This window comes from Chaetura pelagica, unplaced genomic scaffold (assembly GCF_000747805.2).
Source record: "Chaetura pelagica isolate M959 unplaced genomic scaffold, ChaPel_1.0 scaffold121, whole genome shotgun sequence".
Lineage (NCBI taxonomy): Eukaryota > Metazoa > Chordata > Aves > Apodiformes > Apodidae > Chaetura > Chaetura pelagica.
In genome coordinates, this window is record NW_009954546.1 from 2,124,445 (window position 1) to 2,147,972 (window position 23,528).

Consider the following 23,528-nt stretch of genomic DNA (forward strand, 5'->3'; position numbering starts at 1 on the left):
CACTGGATGTCATTCACAAACTTTTTACTTTGTTATTTTCTTATTTATTTGTGCTTACCAGGTTGCTTAAATAAAACACTTGATATTAGTAGGACATGCTTATAATGATTTGTTTGTTTGTTTGTTTTTTCTTAGGTGGATATTTTCTGGATTAATAGATCTTCCACTCTCCCTTCAGTCTTAATTTATTTCTGAAATTTTGCGTGGAAAACCATAAAACCCACAAAAAATACCTGGTTCAGTTTTGCAAATTATCGATGCAAAGTTAACTGAAAGATAATTGATTTTGGGGCAAACCTAACCATAAAAAACTTATCTTCTTTGCAGTAAGTTTCATTATATTCTTAAAAGTTGTTGCTTATTTTGCTTCTAATAATGTTAAATTTGTATCTAGTGAACTTGAGGAACATACATTGTATAGTTGACTCCAAGGTGACGTGGAGGTTGTCTGGTCTGTTTTACTATCGTTTAAGATTCAAGCAACTGCTACATAGAATAATAAACATAATAATTAAGAAATGTAATGCATTTTACTTTTCTGGAGGCTCTGTTTGATTTGATTCCAAAAACAAAGCAACACCCAGAGATGCTTGGGCTCTTGAGCCTCACGAAACTGTATCTGCCCAGGAAAAGAAACACAGAGAATGATACAGAGCTGGGAGGGGGCAGAGAGGGATTTTTATTGGAAGCTGTTAACGTGGTTGCTATGAGACCTTCTCCCGATAACACAGGCACAGCAGCGTGTGAGGCTGATAAATCGTACCTCTGGTATCATACCTTTCCTTTCTGCTTTTTTGTTTCTAGCATAGCTTTTATAGTTGTTTAAGATCAGAGAAAGCACCTGCCAGTTGCTTTTTCTTCCCTTTTTCTCCCTTCTTCTGCCTCGTGCAAGATGGAGCTAGAAAATGAAATGATCAGCTCCTCCAGCAATTCTTCAGCAGGCTCCAGAGTATACAAGGTGGTGATGCTAGGAGCAGGGGGAGTTGGCAAAAGCGGTAAGTTTGAGCAACAGCATTTTTTGAGAGAAAGGGTGAATTGGGAGTGTAAAGTTTACAGAACAATAATGTTGTGTATTAAATATTTCTTCTTTCTCTTCCATGTGGCTTAGATAAAAGACAGCAATTTGTGATTGGGGCAGTGAGTCAGCTTAATTTCTTACAGACTGAAATGTTATAAGCTGTTTAATTGGACATTTTTCTAAAACTAACCTAGTCTCCATTGTATATGAGGAGACAGTGAACAGCTTGCTGCTGTTAGTTTAACAGCAAGTGCTTATGTCACTCTAACACTTGGTCATGGGTGCTGGCTTGCTGGACAGTGTGGATGTAACTTATTGGCCTGGCAGTCCTTCTGCTCAGGAAGAAATTAAACTAACTGCAAAGTCAGCTGTAGAGTACAAAGTGTGGAGGATGCCTACAGTGAATCTTTTACTTCCCCACATCTTATTTGGAATTTTTTTGCTGAGTCTTATTAAAGCTGGTGTTAGTCTCGTCTCCTGTCCAGATAGTTTCAGAGTGCATGTCTGAGTCTCACTCCAGGTGATAAAGTAGATTTGCAGCATATTTCAATATCACTATCCAATGCTGGGAAGATATGATACTGTCTGACAATGGTGTCTCTTCAGAGGAGTCATTATTTTCTCCAGATGATGTTTTCTTTTTCCCAGATATTATCACTTTTGATTTATTCTCACTGACACTAGTATTCTCTGTTCTTAAAAAGACTTTGCTGAATGTGCAGGGTTTGTCTCAGAAGCCAGTCTATTGAGCTGGCCATACAACAAGAATTTGATTAGATCATCTGAAAATTCAAAAGAAAACAAAAAGAAGAAAATAAACAACTAGAAAATTATAATATATCCAGGCTGGATTCCAAAGAATTTTGGGATAAATTAGCTGAGACACTGAACTGTAATAATTGTGTAAATCAAAGTTTATTTCCTATTCAGACACTAAGGCAGGGTATAGATGCAAAAAAAAAAAATATTGGCAATGGATATAATTTCATCTCTGTATCCATAATCTCTGTTTTCTTATTATGTTTGACTTCAACTTCAGTGGCACATCTTTCAGTGAAACATATTTCCTATTAGTATTGCTTAACCAAGCAAACAGTTCTTGCACAGACATTACTTTATGATCACTACATAAAATGGGAAAGACCACATAATTATTCAAGAAATATTGGCTCTCTGTGTGGCCTAGAGAAATAAAAAGAGGATGAAGTAGGTAGTTAGAACATTCAATGGGATTAATGAAAACCTCCTGTTTTTTTATTTTTTCATGGCAATGAAACTTCTGGGGAAAAAGAAGCAACTGAGAATTAAGAGTCTAGAAAAAGCAAATGGCAGGTCATAATTTACTGGGTATGAACTTCCAATGTGGAATGGCATGAAATCTTTGAGTAGAATCCTGAGAGAGAGAGATAAAGAAGAACTGATGTAATTCCATAAATCATAAATTCATTCTGACTGTTGTATGGACAGGATTAATTTACACTGGATTAAAAGCAGAAAAGGCCAGAATTGCTACTTTTATTCTCCAAGATGAGCTCTCCTTCTTCCTAATGACCTAGATTCACTCTGTCAAGGAATTCATTAATTTAACTGTAAAAATGGTCAAGGTAGAATAAGGATGAAATAGTAAAAAAAAGTTTAATTTCCATGTTAGAATTTGACAGATAAGTGATATATGGGATCATGTATTGTAATATCCTGACTTTTTTCTCCTTATTCCACTTCCTCCTTCACTTTTTTAACTAATGTTAAAAGCAGGAACAGCTGTTTTTAAATTGCTGAGTGGGAAACTTCTTTTGGATTAAAGCCTTTAATTCCTCATTTTGCTCAATATTAAATTATTCAGGTTGGGAAAGAATTTTCAAGAACCCAGCTGCAGAAATGTTAGAATAATTTTATTTTTAATTTTATTTTTTTTTTTACCAAGATAGTTAACTTCTAGAAATCCCCTGAGCATTTTGATTCTCTATATCCTACCATCTTCTGTTGTTTTACAAAGGGCTGAGGGTGGTAATTGTCTGTGTGGATAGGGAGGAATGAGGAAAAGGATATCAACAATGGATGTTTTTTTAGTGCTGTTTTTTATAGAGTATTTGCTTTGAGTTGTCAAGATCGTTTCTTCAGTTCTGTGCTCCAAGACAGCAGACAATCCAGTACAGCTGACCTGTTATTTAGGCTCTTCAGTGTAGCAGAAATTTCACAATAATTGAGAAGAAAAGATAAAATCAGCACATTCGTGTCCGAACATTCACAGTAATGATGTGTGATGTTTCCTCAAGGAACTGGGACAAGTATTTGTCAGAGACATGGACAGTGGCATTGAGTGCACCTTGTCAGCAAGTTTGCTGACAACACCGAGCTGTGTGGTGTGTTCAACATGCTGGATGGAAGGGATGCCTCTGAAGGGGGGTTTTTCAGGCTGGAGGGGTGGGCCTATGCCAGCCTGATGAAGTTCAGTAGGGCCAAGTGCAAGCTGCTGCATGTGGGTTGGGGCAATCCCAAGCACAAATAGAGGTTGGGTGGAGAATGGATTGAGAACAGCCCCGAGGAAAAAGGCTTGGATGTATTGGTGAATGAGAAGCTTACCATGAGCTGGTAGTTTGCACTTGCAGCCCAGAAAGCCAACCATGTCCTGGGTTGCATGCCCAGCAGTGTGACCAGTAGGTAAAGGAGGGGCAGTTTTGTCCCTCTACTCTGCTCTTAGGAGACCCCACCTGGAGTATTGGAGTATCCAGCTCTGGAGGCCCCAACACAGGAAGGTCATGGAACTATTGGGGTGAGTCCAGAAGAGGGCCATGAAGGTGATGGGAGGGTTGCAGCACCTTTCATATGGAGATAGGCTGAGAGAGTTGGAGCTGTTCAGCCTGGAGAAGAGAAGGCTCTGGGGAGATCTTATAGCACCTTCCAGTGCCTGAAGGGGCTACAGGAAAGCTGGGAAGGGAGATTTTACAAGGAAGTGGAGTTTTTGTGATGTGGGAACTACTGTATGAGGTTTTACACTACATCACCTGTTCCTGGGAGTCCCCAGGAAGTAGAGACAGCACCATGGAGTATCAACTGGAGAACTGATCTACTACAGCTGTTTGTTAATAATTTGGAGATAAATTATCATATGATCCAGGCCAAATTGGGAAAGGATAATGAGCAAAGGTAGATACTCCACTGTCATCAAAAGAGCTGAGGTTAAAAAATACAATTTGGTTCTTCTGGTGTTTTTTTTATATCTTTGCTAAGCTCAGAAATGTAAAACACGATTCATACACCACTGATCAAACACATGATCTGCAGTCACGATTCTACTAAAGAATTACAAGTGTCACATGCAGATTGGTGGTAATGTAGATTGGATTTTCTTCATTAAACAAACAAACAAACAAAAATTTAGAGAATGTTCACCAAGACCAGATACCCACATCCCTGGTTATGGGCAACCTCTACTTTTTCCTATAATCTGCGTTAAGCAATGGAGACCTTATAAATGCAGAGTTCTGATATGTTTGTGATCTTTGGTAACAAAATTATTCTTATTTCAGCTACCTTTTCAGATAGTTTATTGAATTGGTTTTAAGCTTCATTCTTTCTAATATCAACTATTAGACATTTTATCTTATTATTTTTTTGTTAACAATTTTGAAAAGTTTTGTATTCTCTTACTTCCCTATATGTTTATGCCTGTAGACAATTATCACTTCACATCTCAGTCTTCTTTCTCTTCAATACAATGAACATGCAAACTTCACTTTTAGAAGCTTATTTTTCTGTTCAGAGCATTTTGCATCCTTAATTTTATTGTCCTGGTATTTCCACATGGTTTTCTGAATGTGAATACCAAAAATTCACATACTATTCTATTAGCGGTCTTGCTAGGAAAAAAGGTTGTTTACTGGCTTCTCTTAACAGTTGTTTTTTGTTCCTCTGAGAATAATGGATTATTTTGTTCAGGTACACATCACAGAGATGACATATGGGAAAATACCCACAGTAAGCTTTAAGTGTCTTGCTCTTCCCACCAACACAGTCACCTGGTCAATCTCATCTTTAGTGATGACAGGAATTCTACATTTCCATATGAGTTATCTTATTTTGGAAGTATTTAGCTGGGTTGTGACCACTGAGGCTTATGAGCTAAATAATTCTGGACTATTTCCAATAATCTTAATTTATCTTTAGTGTGTTTGTGATCCAATTGAACATATTAAACACATTGCTTGTTTTTGTTTGGTTTTTTTGTGGTTTTTTTTGTTTTGTTTTGGTTTTTGGTTTTTGGTTTTGACTGTAGGCAGACCTTATGGTCAGAAATGAGTTGAAGATGTTTTCATTATTTACCAGTTCACATAATTCCATGGCTGGAAGGGTGGAAGATTAAATTATGGCTTCTACATTTAATAGGATGGTTTCTGCATTTAATAGGTTGGTTTCTGCATGTGAGGTATCAATTGGCTACTGAGAAAGCTCTCTGCAGTCCTGGTTTCTTCAGTACCAGAAGCTGTCTGATGAATAGTAGAGAGTTCAGAGAAGAGCAACAGAGATGATAAAAGGGTTGAAGCAATATGATCTACAAGGATAAATTACTATGAAGATATTCAGATAGCTCTGTCAACCAGTAGTCCGTGATTTCTTATCGTGCAGCTTGCCTGTGTGTACAGTGATGTGATGTAATGTAAGTGCAATATGAATGGGTTCATCTGTCCAGCTCCACCCATCATGACATCCAGATAATGAATAGTTACTTGGATAAAGCTAGCAAGAGGGCCAGCCACTGTTTGTATCACTTTGGCATGGGGAATAGAGAGTTTATGATATTTGAAGGTAATAAATAATTAGAAAAGAAGATATGTATTCCAAAGTTTGAGTTTGAAGAGGAAAGGGATCAGAATTGCTTAATGGAGAGTAGTCAGTTGACTGGTAATATTATAATTAAAATGTGTAATTAGAGATGTATGAGATCTTCAGGCCTGATTTCCTTTGATCAATATGAGCAGTAGATATCCTTAACTATTTGCTTAAAAGCAAGATGGAGCAGATTTTGGAACAGTCTTTGAAAGAAACAGGTTGGTGACAGTTGTATTAGTTTAACTGGTTTATTCTAAGTTAAGATAAAATCATACATTATAAAGGTTGAGCATTAGTGAGCAAATATACCTGAACAGAAAAAGCATTTACAGTCTTCAAACTGTCTTATGGAGGGGAAGAAATACAGTCATCCTCAAAATTATGAAATGTTTTAAAAACTGTCACGACTTGTGACTGGTGTGGCATTACCAATATGTACATGTTCAGACTTCTCAAGAGAGTTCCTAGTCTCAAGACTGGACTTGTTTTTTAAGTATGAAAAAGCAACTTACATTGCCTCACCCAGATTCAAAGTTCATCCTTTAAAGTGTGAGGGCTCCTGTGTAACTGGAGACATGCTGAAGTGGCACCCTGACAGTAATGGCCACCTAATATCTATGTTGAAGAAGTGTGCAGATAGAAGGTAATTAGGTCTGTTAGCTCACCACTTGCAAAAAAGTCTTGTCTTTGTTCTGCTGATAGAAATGGGCCTTATTTATTTGGACCTCCAGCTGAGCCTTTTCTATGTGAACAAAGATTTGAAGTCTTTAGAACTCACAGAAGGTTATATAAAGTAATATTGACTGATTTATTGAAAGAACACTTCACTTACACAGCGAAGGTTTCTGTGCAGCTTTTCACATCATACTGCTGGCTATTAAGCAACATTTTGGGCTGTACCTCAACAACAGCAACTGAACTATCAAGTACCCTCCAGCTTTCAACCACGGATGAATCTGCCATTTGAAATGGCCAGACTGAAGTCTTAAATAAGGGAACAAGCATTGTTTCATGACAATGACTGAGCACTGGCAGTATCTTTGCTGTAAACAATCTGTTGAGGCAGCCACAGGAACTTCTTCCTTTCCAAGCCATCCCTGCTGCTGAGCTGAGCCATCTGCACCATTTTCATCACATGCTATCTGCTAGAATTTGGATGAGACTGAGTCCATTACAGACACTCTTGAAAGTACAATTAGGAAAGATTTATGGTGGGTTTTTTTTGCCTTCTGTTATTACTTTCATAATTTTTACTTCCATACTTTCCATTTTGTTCCCTTCCATTCCTCTGGAAATCCTTTTCAGCTTTTAATTTGTTCATTGACTTTAATGAGTCTCCCTTTATACCTGTAAGCCTTTCTAATTTTTTCCTAGAACCTGCAAGATTCATCTGCTTACACAGCTACACTGATGTTATCAAATGTTACCAAATCATCTTGCAAGGGCTCAGCTCCAGGGTCTTGCTGTCTTGGGAAGATACTTTACTGCAAGCTATAATGCTAAGTGCATTACCTGCCCGCTAGCCAGATCCTGACAGAGACACTGGCTAAAACCACTTTTTTTCCAAGTTGTGTGGAGAATACCTAAAAGAAGAATGTTTATGTGTGTATAAAAAGACTATCTCAGGAGTTTCCAAGTTGGGCTACTGTGATTCTGGCCTTTTCATTCAGACAACAAAAAACCCAAATAAACAGTTATTTCAGGGAACCCAAAACTGGGCCCTCAAATATTTGTAAGTTAAAAAATAAATTATTAATCTTTTGCAAAATAAAAGCTGTAATCTGCTGAAAGACTGACTCCTGTAGCTCTTCTTTAGCTTACACTGACTACAGTTACAAGAAGAGCTGTTTTTTAATTTCTTTCTTTGCAGTCTCATTGAAGTGCTATGCAGTTTTAGAATTTTGCAATTCCTGTCCATTTTCACACGCACAAAATACAGGAATCCCGGCTGAAACTTGTTTTCTGTTGGATTCTGTGATTCCTTTAGTAACTTTACAAGTGTACAACCTTCATGACAGCTTGTTGTGTTACACTGAACTGTTGCCTGCTGAATGGGTTCTCCAGTGGCTTTACAAAATGCCTCTTTAGAAGTTTGAAAAATATGTACCATTGTTTCAGATTTTTACTCAGAATGTTAAAAATCATAACCATGCATTGTCAAATTCCTTATTGTTCCAGATCAGCAGAACTCTACTTTCTTAAATCATGCAGAACACCAGACAGGCCCTAAAGTTTCCCCTTCTTGTCTGGAACATCCTTAAATAGAAATAATGTTATTTTCTCAATCTTTGTGAAAGAGTAATTGTTAGGAATTTTCTATGCAGTGAACAGTCTTTCTGGGTTTCCTGCCAGTTACAGGGTCATCTGTTCATTGCTTGCTCACAATGTACAAGAGGTCTGCTTCATACAGTATCTGTAACTGCATACAGCCAAAAAATATATATTCCTTGGCCTCTTGAGGTCTCCTTTTTTTTTTTTTTGTGGATATGTTTTAGAGATACTTTATTTCTCTACTGGGAATAGAGGAGAAGAAAGACCAACACATCACACTAATTATATTGCCACCCATGAGCTCCAGAAGCCTGGTTTCATCTGCTTTCCTTTCACTTACAGGAGTTTCAATGGATTTTCTAGTCTCTAATAATATGTGTAAATTGGCTGTCTCTCAGTGAGTACTCTTGGTTACTGATCTGTTTTTATAAAAATTAATGTAAAAAGATCATTTTTGAAATCTTTCCTTCATGAAAATTGAACAAGATTCTAAAAAGTTATAAAGTATCTCTCATGACAAGTAGTAAATCACACAGGCTTCCACTTTTTTCAGATACAATGTTCAAAACAAGTATTGGCTGTGATATTTAAGGGTGGAAAAGTGATTAGGAAAAAAAACTCAAATGGAAGATACAATAGAAACAATCTAAACAATGGCATAGGGAAATATAACAAATGGACAATAAAAAAAAACAGAACAGGTAATTAAAAAAAAAGCAGAGGCATAGGAAAAAAGACTAAGAAAGCAGAAAACTAGACTAAGATGAGAAAAACAAAGGTAAGGGAGAAAAGTGATAGAAGGAAAGGGCAGTAGTTCACACTTCAAAAAATATTGCTTTCAGATGATGTCTTATTACTTTGCTTATCCTACTGGATGCTACTGGCCTGGTGTTACACTCCAACATCGTCTGCAGGTGTTAATGGCACACTGTATACTTTTTGGCTAGTGACTTCTTATCCCATATTTGTCACCCATTGACCATTTAGAATAGGAAGCTGGAGAGGCAGCAGCAGAAGTTTTCTTGGCAAAACCCTTTTTTTCCTTCTTTGGTGCTGTAGAAGCTTGCCATAGCTGTGGAAAAGGCTGTGTAAATCTAACATCAATATAAATCTATGGGGTACTAGGCAGAAAGATGCTTCTATGGTGTTGTGTTCTTGTAGACATCCAAAACTAAAGGAGATTATGGGCCACAGCCTTAGTACTACCCACTGAAACTGGAAGCAGGCACAGCAATTATCAGACTCTTCTCTGTTCTTTGAATAACTAGATTGAGCCACACACCAAAGTCTCAAATAAAATAATGAATCACAGTGGAACTAGAGACATCTTTCACTCAGTGCCAGGAAATAAAATTAATTCCTATTTTTCCCCAATCTGAGAAATATATCAAGATGCAAAGCAAAATACATGCATTTCTATAGGATTTTCTTCTTCTTTTTGGCTCAGCTGTTGCCTTCTCTCTCATGCCCTAGCTTTTACAGCTCATCACACTTGGCTGTAAACATTTACTTCCCTATAATCAAAGGTGGACAAATGGCAGTAGGAGGAAAAATCAAAACAAAATGCTAGTGACTATAAACAGATTTAAATACATATATAGTTGAAACATACTCATGCAATATTTATTTAAATGCAAAGTAACACATACTCATTCTTTGAGGAAAATAGTTGTTAGTGCCAACTTGTAATTCAAAGAATTACAGAAAGCTCTGCAAACCTGGTGAGATAATAATTTCTATTGCTTGACAGTGAGAGAGAATATAATTATTTGGTGATTTAAAGCCATTATTCCTCAATGTCATTTTTTAAAAAGGACCATTGATCAAGCGAGCTTGTCAAAATGAATTGTATGTTTCTAAAACACCACTGTACCTGGTGGATGAGCATTACTATATTGAACTTAAAGTATTAACTAAACCAGCCTTGTTTGTTGGGATATTTTTGATGATGTTATTCAAAGATACTAATAAGCTTCTGAATGGAGTTATTTCTCCTTGTCTATATGCAGGGAAAATTGCCAAAATTGGCATTTTTGTTCCAAGAAATTTTTAACTGTTCTCTTTCTGAATCTGAGTATTTCAAATGAAGTTAATAAAAATGGTAGGCAGTGAATATTTTACAGGGTTGGTACTCATGGAAATGCCTTTGGCACTACTGATGTTAATTTAGTCACAACAAATAGCAGGATGTTAACTGGGAACAGATTAGATAAACTGTGGTAGACATGATCAATCAGGAAATCACCTAGGTAGACAGAAGCTTGCATGGTGATGGAGGTTTCTGAGAGAATTGAAGGTTTCCCTGGCTCACATTTCAATTTCAGCACAATAGACAAATGCCTTGAATAATTCTCTTTAAGGTTAGTGCAAAATGTGTTGCTAAAAAATCATTAAGAATTTCGGGATAGTAATACTTGCCTCTGATTCCTTCTTCCCTCTTTTCTCATTTTTTCCTTGTAGGCTCTCCTTTCAAGCATGTGGTAGATTTTATGAGGGAGACAGAAAATGCAAAATGCCAACTGCTGATATTAGTACAGTGTGTGGAGCCCATGTTAGCTTTCAAAATTCTTTTTATTTTTCTAATAAACTTACTTTAAGTGTATTTCTTGTTACTAAGATGTTTTACCAGGAATGTGGTGCTGTTGAAGGGCTTAGATTGATAATCTATTGTGAAATAGCTTTTCTGTTCCCATTTTAAATTTTTATATTTCTAGTTTATTTCTATATTCATATTAAATTTAGAATGTTTAACATATGATTAGTTTTCCACGATGGTGCAGTGTTAAAAACTAACCTATCTTCAGAACCATGTCTAGCTAAACTGATAACTAAATGCATGTTTGTTTATTTTAGCACTGGAAAACCAAGATAGGATGGGTCTTATTGGTTCCTTCAGTGTGTCTGTGTCATATCTGTTCAGCTCAGCGATTACTGTCAGTATTGTGGCATTTGACAGAGCTGAAGAGAAAGTGGAAATGCAATTTGTGTTTTGTGCTGCCTCATGTATCACAAAGAAAGCTGGCAGCTTAATGCAGACTCTTTGCTTGACCTTAGCAAGACAGCAAAATGAGTACAGCTCTTTTTTCTCATACTGAGAGTTCCATCCAAGGGCATGCACCTTAATGGGGAAGATACTCACACCAGAGTAGGTGTAAAGGAGAGGGAAACAAGGAAAAATTATGTAGTTGAAGAAATAAATCTGCATTTCTTTTTGACTGCCTCTTTGAAATAATCATAGAATACCTTGACCCCTGTTTTCCTCCCTCCACTCTCATGTGTCTCTATTAAAATGGCTTAAGAAGTATATGGTTAAATGAAATAGAGCAGAGGGAGGGGAAGACATAGGAATTATTCCAGTAATTTCTGTAGGCCTGGAGAGAAGTGACAGATTGTCCAGCAAATATTATAGAAGAATTTACTACAGAATTTGAAGTATAAAGAATCCTAAGTACGTTTGGAATGTAATATGTCATGAAAGAGAACAGGATAAATGTTGCTGGGTTACAAAAGGTTCTAAAGTTTAAGACAAGGAGACTTTGGATAATCAATGATGGTGAATTGGAAGAAGGAAGGGAGGGAATAGGAGGGGAGGGAAAGAAGGCTTGTGGCTTGAGAGGACAGATTAACAGTATAACTTCACAAGTAAAGAAAAAAGTATTCATTCATTTTTTCCCATTACAGGAAGATTTTTATCTACTTCCTGAAAACCAGGGCTTCAGTACATAATGATTACTCAGGAATATGAATGCCATAACCACAAATGTTGCCTCTTATTCTTCCATCAAGTTTTTTTTCTTAACATGATGGCATTTGATAGGGCATATATTTTTGGCCAGTTTGGATCAGCAGCCTCAGCTGTGTCTCCTCCAAGTTTCTTCACTCACTGTAGCCTAACTGCTGGAGGCAGAGTGGGAAAAAGAAAAAGGCTTGGTGCTACACAAGCACTGCTCAGCTACAGCCAAAACATTGGTGTGTTATCATCACTGCTTTAGGCACAGATCCAAAATACAGCACCATACGGGTACCTGTAAAGAAAAAGAGCACCATCCTACCCAGGCCCAGTATAGTAATATATAGTCTGAAAAGGACTGAAGGGAATTTAATTCTTCTTTGTAGTTTGTGTCCCTGGCATCATGTTTATATCATATTAACCATGTGTAGGTTCTGACATGCTCTTCTGTTTTGTTGAATTGCTATTGGAGACCATAAAGCAAGGGGAGTCATAATTATTTTCCTTCTCTATTCTCCTTGTTTATAATTTGACAGTTGAAAAACTCTGTTGTTTCTTTGTGCTCTCATCTTTTTAAAAAAAATCATAGTTGGAATCTGAGCATTGGTGGGCATCTTGATGGCATGGAGGTATTTATGCTGTCCACCTTACACATGTATGAATGGCCTGTAGGCCATCTCTGCAGAGCACACACGATGGTTTAGAAATATTTGCTATTTAGCTGCCTCACATTTTCCAGGGGAAAACAAGCACTGAATCTAGCCCAGTTGAGGTGCTAAGGTCCTTGCAGAGTTCATTTAGGTTATTCACACAAGAAGATGTTCACAGCATGCTACTTTTTTTTTTTTTTTCTTGCAGTTGAAATGAGGAATGTCATATTTATAACGTAATTAAATCATCATTGGCAAAAGGTCAGTCAGTATCCCTAGCATTTGCTGCCACTGCAAAGTATCTGTAGTTCCAAAGAATCACTTTGAACTGTCTTTCCTGGAAGGAAAATGTTGAAGCCCACACTGCAGGTCGGCACTGGCCACTGTTGCAGCCATTTTCCACACCAGGCCTTCAGTTCCCAGTCTCAGGATTCTCCATACAGCACAGTATTTGGAAGCCAGCCGCCCAGCCTTTGAAGTCTGCAAGTGTTCAATCAGCTGTTCTGTTGCAACGAAGTCGATCCAGTCAACATTAACCACACACAGGAATCAGCCACAGTGTAGCACAGCTGGAGTGGGTCAGCAGCAGTTTCCCATGCAATTTTGGTGCTGTGCAGGACAGACACATTGCAGCACACATTTCTATGATACTGGCTGCAGCTCTCAATGCCATGCCCAGATGGCAGTTTTCAGAGGATGGTAATTTCTTGAGCCAGTCAGGATCCTTGACAAATCTTCAGATGATATGGCAGAGAATGACCAGTTCTGAGTGGTGGTTCCCAAAGATTGTTAGCACATACTTAACAATCCCCACAATCTGTATCAATATATGCAGACTTCATCCTGGCTTAAATCAGGACAGTAAGACTGACTGTAGTGTCAGATATTAAAAGCAGGTGAGGCTTTTTCCCTATTTCTCATGGCTAATTTGGTAATGTAAATGTAATAATAATTAAAAAATCTTCACTATTTCTTCTGATTAAATGTAGAGCTTACAATTGTAGCTCAAGGGTGTGCCCTTCTTTGTGGCCATGTTGCCTGTCATGAACCTTGATTCATGTATGTTTTTGAAAACTGTATATCTATTAGTTAGGTTTTAAGCATTGAAAATGCCCAATGCCCATGTAAAATTATACCATGTATGTAAAAAGGAAGAGAGTCTCCAATACATTTTAGTAAACTACACAGTAAGTGAAATTAAAGTATACCTCCTAAAAAAGAAGAGAGTCTGTGAATGGTATTTGCTACAACTCTTGAATTGTTAAATACATGGTGAGTCACAGCCAGCTCCTTCTTGGCAATGTTTGGTCAGGGCCCAACAGAAGTCTTATTCTCTGGGAATTCCATCCAAATCAAAACATCAAAAGAAAAACTATTGGTTTAAACCTTGATACATTTAAATGCAAAAGGCCTAATTAGGTATTCAAGATTCAAACAGCTCCGGGATTTCCCATAAAGAAGCACCTAGGAGATTGTGTTGGAAAACTTTTGGTTACAGTGCTAAAATCTGTCTTGCCTAATTTCAGCTATTGAATGCATTATCTGAGCCTAGATATGAAGGTTCTTTCTATATTCAATGGAGCGAAGTGGACAATCCTAGAGATACTCAATGCTTTCCCTTGTTTGATGTGTTCTGTTGGTGTTGTGGGGTTTTGTTAGTGGGGACGGGGACAAAGGGTTGACTCCTCTGAGAAGCTGCTGAAAGCTTCCCTGGCTCCAATTTCAGCCCCACGTCTGCCCAGAGCCAAGATGATTAGGGAAGCTGAATGGACTTTTTAGAAAAAAATTAAAGGGGAAAACAAAAGTGCAAAAAGCACTGCAGGATAGAGAAGAGGGGGAGGAGGGAGCAAAGCCAGGGTGGAGGTACCAAGGTCAGCAAGGAAGGAAGGGGAGGAGGTACATGAGCAGAGGTTCCCCCATAGCTCATGGTGAGATGGCAGCTGTCCCCATGCAGCCCATGGGGGAGCATTGTGGAGCAACCCTTGAAGACCGTGTTGGAGCAGATGTGGATCTGCAGCCCATGAAGGGTCACAGTGGAGCAGATGTGGACTTGTAGCCATGAAGGACACTATGCCAGGGGAGGTGACTGTTCCTGAAGCAGCCTGTGACTCTGTGGGCAAGCCTCACTGCATCAGTCTGTTCCTGAGAGACTGCATCTCCTGGGAGGGACTCATGCTGGAGCGGTTTGTGAAGGACTCTTACCTATGGAAGGGGTCCTGTTGTAGAGCACAGGAAGACTGCATAGTCCTTCTCCCTGAAGAGGAAGGGGCAGTAGAAAATAAGTGATCCCGTTCCCTGTTCCCCAGTGCTGCTGGGGGGAAGGAGATACAGAAATCAGGAGAAAAGTAATTTGGACCGAGGAAGAAGCGAGGGGTGAAGTATTTAAGATCTGGTTTTGTTTTTTCTTTGTTGTGCTTAAATTTGACTGGTGATAAATTAAATTGACTTTTTTTCGCAAGTTGAGTCTGTTTTGCCTATGACAAAAATTGGTGAGTGAACCCTTCCTGTCCTTGTCTGGACTCCTAGGCTTTTAGTTGGATTTTGTCCACCCCATCCCACAGTGGGTGGGCAGTGAGTGAGTGGATGAATGTTTCTGGCTGGGCCTAATCTACAACTTTTGAGAACTTTGGATGGTTAGTTAGATAGGATGATTTCTTGTCAAAGGATAGGTGGTAATAACAAGAATTCAAATGTTGGTAGGGATGGCTGTAATTGATGTGGAGAATTATTGAAAGTAATACATTGTTGTATTCAGTAGCAGTTGCCATTAATGTAGAAGTTTTCAGTTTCCTTTTTTTTTTTTTTTTTTGGTATAAGCTATACACGATGGCTTCTCTTAAAGATACTTTTTGTTGGTTAAAACCATCTATAACTTCAGTGATGACAACTCTCCCCTTGAAATTAAAAATGTATACTCTGATGGTCAGTGCTGCAAGTGTGTCTTCCTCAGACATTAATCCACTATGTACATGAGACTTGTTCAGTCCCTATTCTGAAGAACATGTTTATTTCAGCTCATGCAGACTGATTAATTTACCTTTGGACTTTCCTCTTCTAATATAAATGCTGGCCAATACACTAGCTTTCAACATGCCAAGAGTTGAAGCTTCCAGTTACATTTCACTTTTATTAAAACAAGTTAGATTTATGACTTTTTCATTTTCAGTGAAGTAAATAGTAGGCAGTTGCTGTCCTCCCACAATCATCTTTTCATCTGTTTTCCAATTGAAACACTTTAGCTTCTACATATGACAAAACTACGAATCACTTATGATTTAGAAAATGTTGATTTTGTTTGGAAGAGGTACCTTATATTTTTGTAAAATACCTTAAAAATGTATGTTACCACAAATTCCTTAAAGGATCTCTAAAGGGGAGGCATTGACACAGATTACATCTCTGTAAGAAATATTTTTAATCACATGATAGCTAAGTTTTCCAGACATGCAGGATTAAAAGTCACTGACGGGTGCAAGGCTTTGCTTTGTTTTGCTGTGCTTGCATTCAGGCAGAAAATTCTTGCCAGATGAGTACTTGATATTCATAGTTCCACTGAAGCAAATTAAGACAAAAGTTTCAAAATTGTATTACCATATTTAGAGAGTTTAGAGAGTTTGGTGAAAGATGAGTCAGTGCTTTGTGGAGCAGACATATCTTCTGACATCCACATTGCTTTGTCTGCTGTGCTCACTTTTGCTGGCACTTCTTCTTGATTGATCTCTTGTTCTGTGCCACGAGATTAATCATGGTCAGTGATGCAAGGGCATGAAAAATTCATTCCAAGACAACAAATACTTTGTAGTTTATGATATTTCTTTCCCTTTGGATTGAAGCCAATTTATTTCTCCAGAGAGCAGAAAACTTAGGGAGTATAGCAATTCTGGCATTTCTGTGGAGAGAGGAAGTGTCTACATCTCCTCGTACAGGAATAAAGATAATGTGCTGCAGAGGTGAATTATCTAAATAATGACAAAAAGTAATTTGTCCAAGGGAGTGGCTTGTGGAAAGGAATTAGTTTTTCCCCTGATGGTAAGCACCACTCAACAGTCTTCAGTACATTTGTGGAAAGACGTGTAGACCTGTATCAACAACAACAAATTATTCTTAAGGAAAATTCCTGTTTTAAATAACTTACCTTACTTAGATAAATACATTCAAATAAATTCCAGCCTTTCTTCATGTAGAATGTGGTTCTCCTCCCCCTCTATTCTGCATTGGTGAGGCCGCATCTGGAGTATTGTGTCCAGTTCTGGGCCCCTCAGTTCAGGAAGGACAGGGAAGTGCTTGAAAGAGTCCAGCGCAGAGCTACAAAGATGATTAAGGGAGTGGAACATCTCCCTTATGAGGAAAGGCTGAGGGAGCTGGGTCTCTTTAGGTTGGAGAAAAGGAGACTGAGGGGTGACCTCATTAATGTTTACAAATATGTAAGGGGTGAGTATCAGGGGGATGGAGTTAGGCTTTTCTCAGTGATGACCAGTGATAGGACAAGGGGTAATGGGTGTAAATTGGAGCATAGGAGGTTCAAGGTGAATATCCGAAATTTTTTTTTTACTGTAAGAGTGACAGAGCACTGGAACAGGCTGCCCAGGGAGATTGTGGAGTCTCCTCCACTGGAGACATTCAAAACCCACCTGGACACGTTCCTATGTGATGTACTCTAGGTGACCCTGCTCTGGCAGGGGGGTTGGACTAGATGATCTTTCGAGGTCCCTTCCAACCCCTATGATTCTATGATTCTATGATTCATGTCTCTCTACCTTTATTTCTTGTGATACCTACTCATTTACATTAAAATGTGATCTTCCACAAACAGAATGTCTCTTTAATGTGTACTTCTCTCTAAACTTCAAATTGAGACTATGATTTTTTTTACCTGTTTTCAACTAGAACTGCAGTGGTGTTATAACTGTAGAGACTTTGAAGATTCTTAAATGAAAACTATTCAATCAGCCATTTTCAGGTCAAAGAAATTAATATAAAGCTCCCAAGTTGCAGGACAGAATCTTATCCCCAAAATCACCTTTTCTGTCTCAGAATGGGAGTCCAATTTGCACATCATTAGACATAGAAATTGTGATATTTGATAAATGTTGTCTGATGCTTTTTATTTTATCTCCTGTAAGAAAAAATGACATCTGAAACAATCAAAGAGACAAATAAAGTGGGAACTTTGCATAAAAGACAGATGATACGTAATTTAAAGTATCTAGTGGCTGACTACAGTAATTGAGTAGAACAAATTACTTTCCTGAAAACAAGTGGTGGAGTCATTCGGTATAATATGAGTAAATAACTAGTATGCATGTGTCAGAGCTGACGGTATGGTACATAACTGAGTTAAGGGAGCCCAAGTCAAGCACCTGTTAGACTTTCATTTATTCATCTCTTTGTCCATGCTTCTCTTTGTCTCAGTATATTAAAGTTGAACAGGTAAACTTTGTCAGATTTATTTTCTTTTATGCAAAAAAGGGCATTTGCTTTCAACATTTAAAAAGCTGTGTCAAGTTACAGAATCATTGAATGATTTGGGTTGGAAGGGACCTTAAAGACACCCAAGTTCCAAACCCCCCTCCACGGGCAGGGACACCTCCCTCTAGACCCCTAAGCCCCATCCAATGCAGCCTTGAACACTTCCAGAAATGAGGAAGCCACAACTTCCCTGGGCAACTTATTTCAGTGTCTCACCACCCTCCCACTGAAGAATTTCTTCCTAATGTCCAACCCAAATCTTCCTTTTTCCAGTTTAAAGCTATCGCTGCAATATAGGACAACTCTTGCCATATTCTTTTGCCCTTTTTTTTGCTTTTGCCTCATACTACATCACTAATGCCTTCTAAGAATTGACATAATCTGGTTATTTTCTTCATTTATATGTTTGTGCTGAACTGTTCATGCTGTTTATTCACAAACACTAAAACTTGTGAATAAATAATTTATTGGAAAAGAATAACCTTTGCATTGCTTTGTGTGTGCTTAGGGAGGAGGAACAGTGTTCTTAATGTGGCAGCTCTAGAGCTGGCATGAGTTTATGCCATTTCTTTATGGAAAATATATGTCTAATTTGTTCCCATTTGACTAGTCCAATGATCAGCATCAGAGGTAACCTGAAATTTCAAAGACTTTGACACACCTCTGCAAGAAAACATAACTAGTCACATGTAAATGGATACTTCACTGCATGGCTAGATTTTCAAAAGCAGAATGAAATTATATAATCCTTATCACTTTCTAACACATACTGGCCTCCAAAAATGAATATCCTTATCCATAACAGAAAAATGGGTCATATAGATTTGTTTTTCTTTATGATGACCAATATTCGAAACTCTGCCTATAGCTGAAGGTATGTTTTCTCTGAATTCTCAGAGAGAGATCAGTACTGATAATAAATTCCTTGACTCTGTCTGAGGTACCCCAGGATGACGTTTGACTTATGGGCTGCCAGGGCTCAATGCTGACTCTTATATTGACTGCTGCTTACCAGCATCCCCAGAACCCTTTCTGCAGGGCTGCTTTCCAATCTATTCTCACTGTTTTATACTTGTGTCCAGTGCTAATCTTCCTCAGGCACAAAGTCTGGCATTTGTTGTTGTTAAATTTAATCCCATTAAACTTAGCTCAGTGCTCTGTCTTATCTAGATCCCTCTGCAAGGCCTCTCATCCCTAAAGAGAATCAATCAAGAAGGATCTTCTAAAAGTTTCAAGAATTCAGCCTCTGTTCCCGCAGTAGATTCTGTCTTAAAAATAAATAACAAAAAATATAATTTATTTAATTAGCAATTTGCTGAAGTTCTTGTTCTGCAGCAGCCATTATTCCAAGCATAAGGATTTCCCTGACTTGTTTTCTACATCTGTTCTTGGCTGACTGTATCAGACCCTGACATTCGTTGGACAGCTAGAGCTCAGGAGAAAATGTGAAAGCTGAGGCCCTCTAAAATCGTAGTAGCACTGAGAAAGGTATAACCATTTCTTCTTGACCCTTGTTACCAAATAAAACTACTTAGCAAAATGATAGCCTGAATGAGGTCTAGTGTGTGTGCTGTTAAGCATAGTGACTGCATGGGTTTCCAAAAGGCTCCAGAGGAGAGAAATGCAAACCACCTACATACCTTTTGAAATCTGTCAGACTCCAAGCAAATGGTGCTTGCTCTGAATCCCATTTAATAGTACACTGATACAGTTTCAAAACACGTGGACATTAGGGTCAAGAAGTTCCCTTCATAAGATAGAGATTACTACAGTGAAGTCTCTTGAAATGTATAAAAATAGACTATAACCTAGTCTCTGTTAAATATCCTAGATTTCTAAACTAATGGACAGTTGCTTCAAAACCAGCCCTGGACAAAAATTAATTCTGTCTTATCATAACCCACTCGAGAATACCAGGCTTTCAAAAGAAGCCAAAAAGAAACAAACTGGTAGTAATTATTTTAAAACAATACTCTGAAGAAGCAATACTATGACACTCAGTCAATTGGAAAGGTGACTGTGCTCTTCTGAATATTCTGTGAGCAGGTGGATGAGTCTGACTGAATGTCTTAGAAGCTATTTAGGTGTTTTCCCTTTCTGTTATATAAACTTGTGGTTAAGATGTTCATCTTCCAAAGCCAGCTGAAGCTAGTGACAAGATACATGTCAACTTCCCTGGGCTGTGAATGAAGAAACAATGATCATCCTCTCTGTATTTAGCTACACCACAAGTTTTAGTAATATCTTTGTATATATGATTACTCTTCATCTTTCCTCAGTCTGGAGAGTTTTTCCTGTGCAGTGATAAATATAAAATAGAAATATCATATAAGTTTGCTACTGTCCTTTGTGCACTGACATCAGATACGTTTTACGTTTTTGTGAAATTTGATGTTCTTCAAAAGATCTCTTTTCTTTCCTTATGAGGTGTTAAAAAATGCTGAGAAATCTTAGCTTGGTATAAGTATTTGGAAATAAAAGGAGTAAAATTTGTCCAGTTTGAGAATACAACAACACAGCAAAATGAAAATTCAGTCAATGGGAATTGGTGGTAACAGATAATGGTAACATAAGGAAGTGTTTTTAATACTTTCAAAAGGTTTTAGATTCATAAGTCTTTATCTAGAAAATTACTCATCTCTGTTTAGGCATATTTTATGCTGGCTAGAGATTAATTTCTTGGTATTTCTTGTACATGGATGGTCTGTCCTTATTAAAAATCTAATGAATCGGTGGAAAAAATCCCTGTAGACTCAAACAGACTTTGGATAAAATATAACTGTGAGACATTATCTTCTATTAGAATGTATATCATATAGGAAAACTGGTTTTGGTCATGAAGCACAAATGTTTTAAAGCAGCTGCCACCAATTTAATGTGTAGTTTCTATTCTAAAGAGTCCACTGTCAGTTCTCTGCAATTAAGAAAAGATGCCCAAAATGTGACCCCAGACTTTGTGAGATGCTGAATTGATTTTCCTATCCATTTCCAAGTTACATAATGGTAGGAGATAGTCTAGTAGAAAATAGACACATCAGGGTGGGATTGATAAATAGTTGACAATATTTATAGATTAAAAATATAAGAATATAAGCATGTCTCATCTGTAATACCAGAGGCTAAGAAGGAAGGAGCAACTTTTGCCATCTTTCCATTAGAAACAAAAGATCCTGCTTTTATTTTTAAGTGCAACAATGTACAGCCCACTTGAATTATGCACTTAAAAGACTTCTTTGCTGGTAGTGTCTTGGGGCAGAAGAGATGACCCAGGTCCAGTACTTAAATAAATGGTTATCCTTGTAGCTTAATAAAGACCTGGGGAGCCATCTCTGTTCTTAACACAGCAAAGAAAAGCCAGCAACTACATGAAAAAAAAGTGTTTGAAAGGAGATTTCAAAGGACAAACTCTAATATTTGCTCTCCTTGAATCTTCCTAAAGGCTAGCAAACCTTATGCGTTCATAAAAGCATTTAAACAGTTCAGCTGCTGAACAGTTTGTTGAGCGACTACTTTGCCTTGTCAAGGTTATTTAATATTAAATATTTTTTTCACCCTTGTCTTTATTCACAGATTCATTAAATAGATAATAGAGATATTTACCAAAGTGGTGGGAAAATATTCACCTTGGCATCATATAAATATAGCAGATCATATATAATGTAATCTATGTTAATTCTTATTTTGTCATTGTGCTAATTATCAGATAATAAATATTAACATACTCTTCAAATAATTTCCATTAAAAAAAGAGGGACAGGGAGAAAATACTGAACAAAAATGACAGTGGTAAGGAATAGCTCATAATTCACTCCCTTTTCTAATTAAGGTACATTTACACTTATTTTTTTTGCAATATTTGATAATGGATCACTATATTTTTCAAATACAGGTAAACCCAGGAAGGAGTGAGGAATAAAGGTAGTAATCAATTTATCTAATGTTTCTTCTGAAAAGGAGTAATTTAACAGATTTCTTAAATTCAGGTCTTTTCCTCTGTATGAGACAATTCTTCATGAGACAGTTTCAAGTAAATGTATGAAGTCATAGTGCAGAATTTGCTCTGTGATGAACTAGAGTTATCAGGGAATGACATCACTATTCTCGATTAAAAGAAGTAATGTAACAAGATTTTATTAATTCCATCCCCTGAATGATTCTTTAATGGTTCTTCAAAGTAGACCAAGTGTAAATTGTACCCCAGTTCCATTTTGAAGTGCTGGAGATGCATCCCGAATGAAGAACCTCAAGAAGCATTTTTCTCAGGCAGAAACAGTACCTACTGTTAGCTCTTTCACTTATGAGATCTGATTCAAGTAATTTGAAATCAGCTGAAAGATTCCTCTGATTTCAAGGGATTTTGAAACCAAGTGATTAAAAGTGCACCATTACCTTCTTCCTATGAGTGTTCAGAGTTAGTAAAATATGACCTCTAAAATCCTTCTGGAGGGTGTCCTCTCCTGATGTAGTCCTGAATTTATGAATCTCCAGATTTAGGTAGGAACAGATTTTCAGATCCATTTACTTCTGAGGTCCAGAAATTGATATGTTTGAACAGATAAATTAGAAGGGAAACTGTAAAATCATCAGATATTGGGAATGGATGTTTCTCCAGGCAACTAAGAAAGGCTTTGGAAAGCTGAAGGTTTGGACGCAACCACTTCATGTGGCATTCAGGCCTCAATTCTCTGAAAATCAGTGTGGTGACTCCTACTTAAGTTTATACTCAATAAGTGCTTTATGGGAATTAACATATGAGCCTTCGTGCTCTTTTAGACAGATGCTGTATGATCTGCATGTGAATACAAGTTCATACACAGCTTTTACATATACTGAGAAATAATCACTAAAGAACTCAAAAAATCACCAATATAAGAAATTATTTGTAGTACTTTTGATTTCCTGCTCAAATGAATAAATAGAGGTGGTTCAACAGACTTCACTGAATATAGAGCAGATTCTAAATTATGGAAGAGCTTTGGGCAGGGAACCCAGTTAAAGTAATGGGATGGTTGAAACCTTCTCTGTTAAGTCATCTCAGCTGAGAATAAATGCAACTCTGTGGTTAAAGACGGTGACAGTTGTCCAAGAAAATATGACATATGAGTGTAAAGGTACTTGCTGTAAGGTACTCAATAAATGAAAATAAAATCAAGTAAGATGAACTTTGCTTTGCTAGGTGATTGTCTACTTTTCAAAGTATTGTATGAAGGAGCATTTGACAGCTGATTTTTAACTGAATGCTTTGCCTTTTTGTTGTAGGCTAAGGACACCTTAGTTAATCATTGATGTATTTAAAAAGTAATAATTTTAAAAATAGAATTATGTTTCTATAAATACAGTAGTCAGTGACAGCTACTACAGTGGTCTCAGGATCAGATCACCCTTCTTGAAAATAAATTTGCTCTCTGTGAGTCAGGAGCAATTGTTATTTTCAGTGATTTCAAGCCTCTGTTGGAGAGAAAGACTCTTTGACGATCCATAGAGAATTAGCAGAAGAAAAAGCTTTGAATAACAGGCAAACCTACAGCTGAACTGAAAACACAGTAATTGACAGTGACCA

At 37.4% G+C, this 23,528-nt stretch overlaps 1 protein-coding gene across 1 annotated transcript in view; it reads left to right on the top strand.

Annotated features, from left to right (window-relative positions):
- Positions 1 to 741: 741 nt before the first annotated feature.
- Positions 742 to 23,528, top strand: part of RIT2 (Ras-like without CAAX 2) — a 172,604-nt gene continuing 149,817 nt past the window's right edge. The window contains exon 1 of the mRNA XM_010005025.1: positions 742 to 995. Coding sequence (XP_010003327.1) covers positions 893 to 995 — 103 coding nt within the window. The 5' untranslated portion in view covers positions 742 to 892. The remainder of the gene's footprint in view (positions 996 to 23,528) is intronic.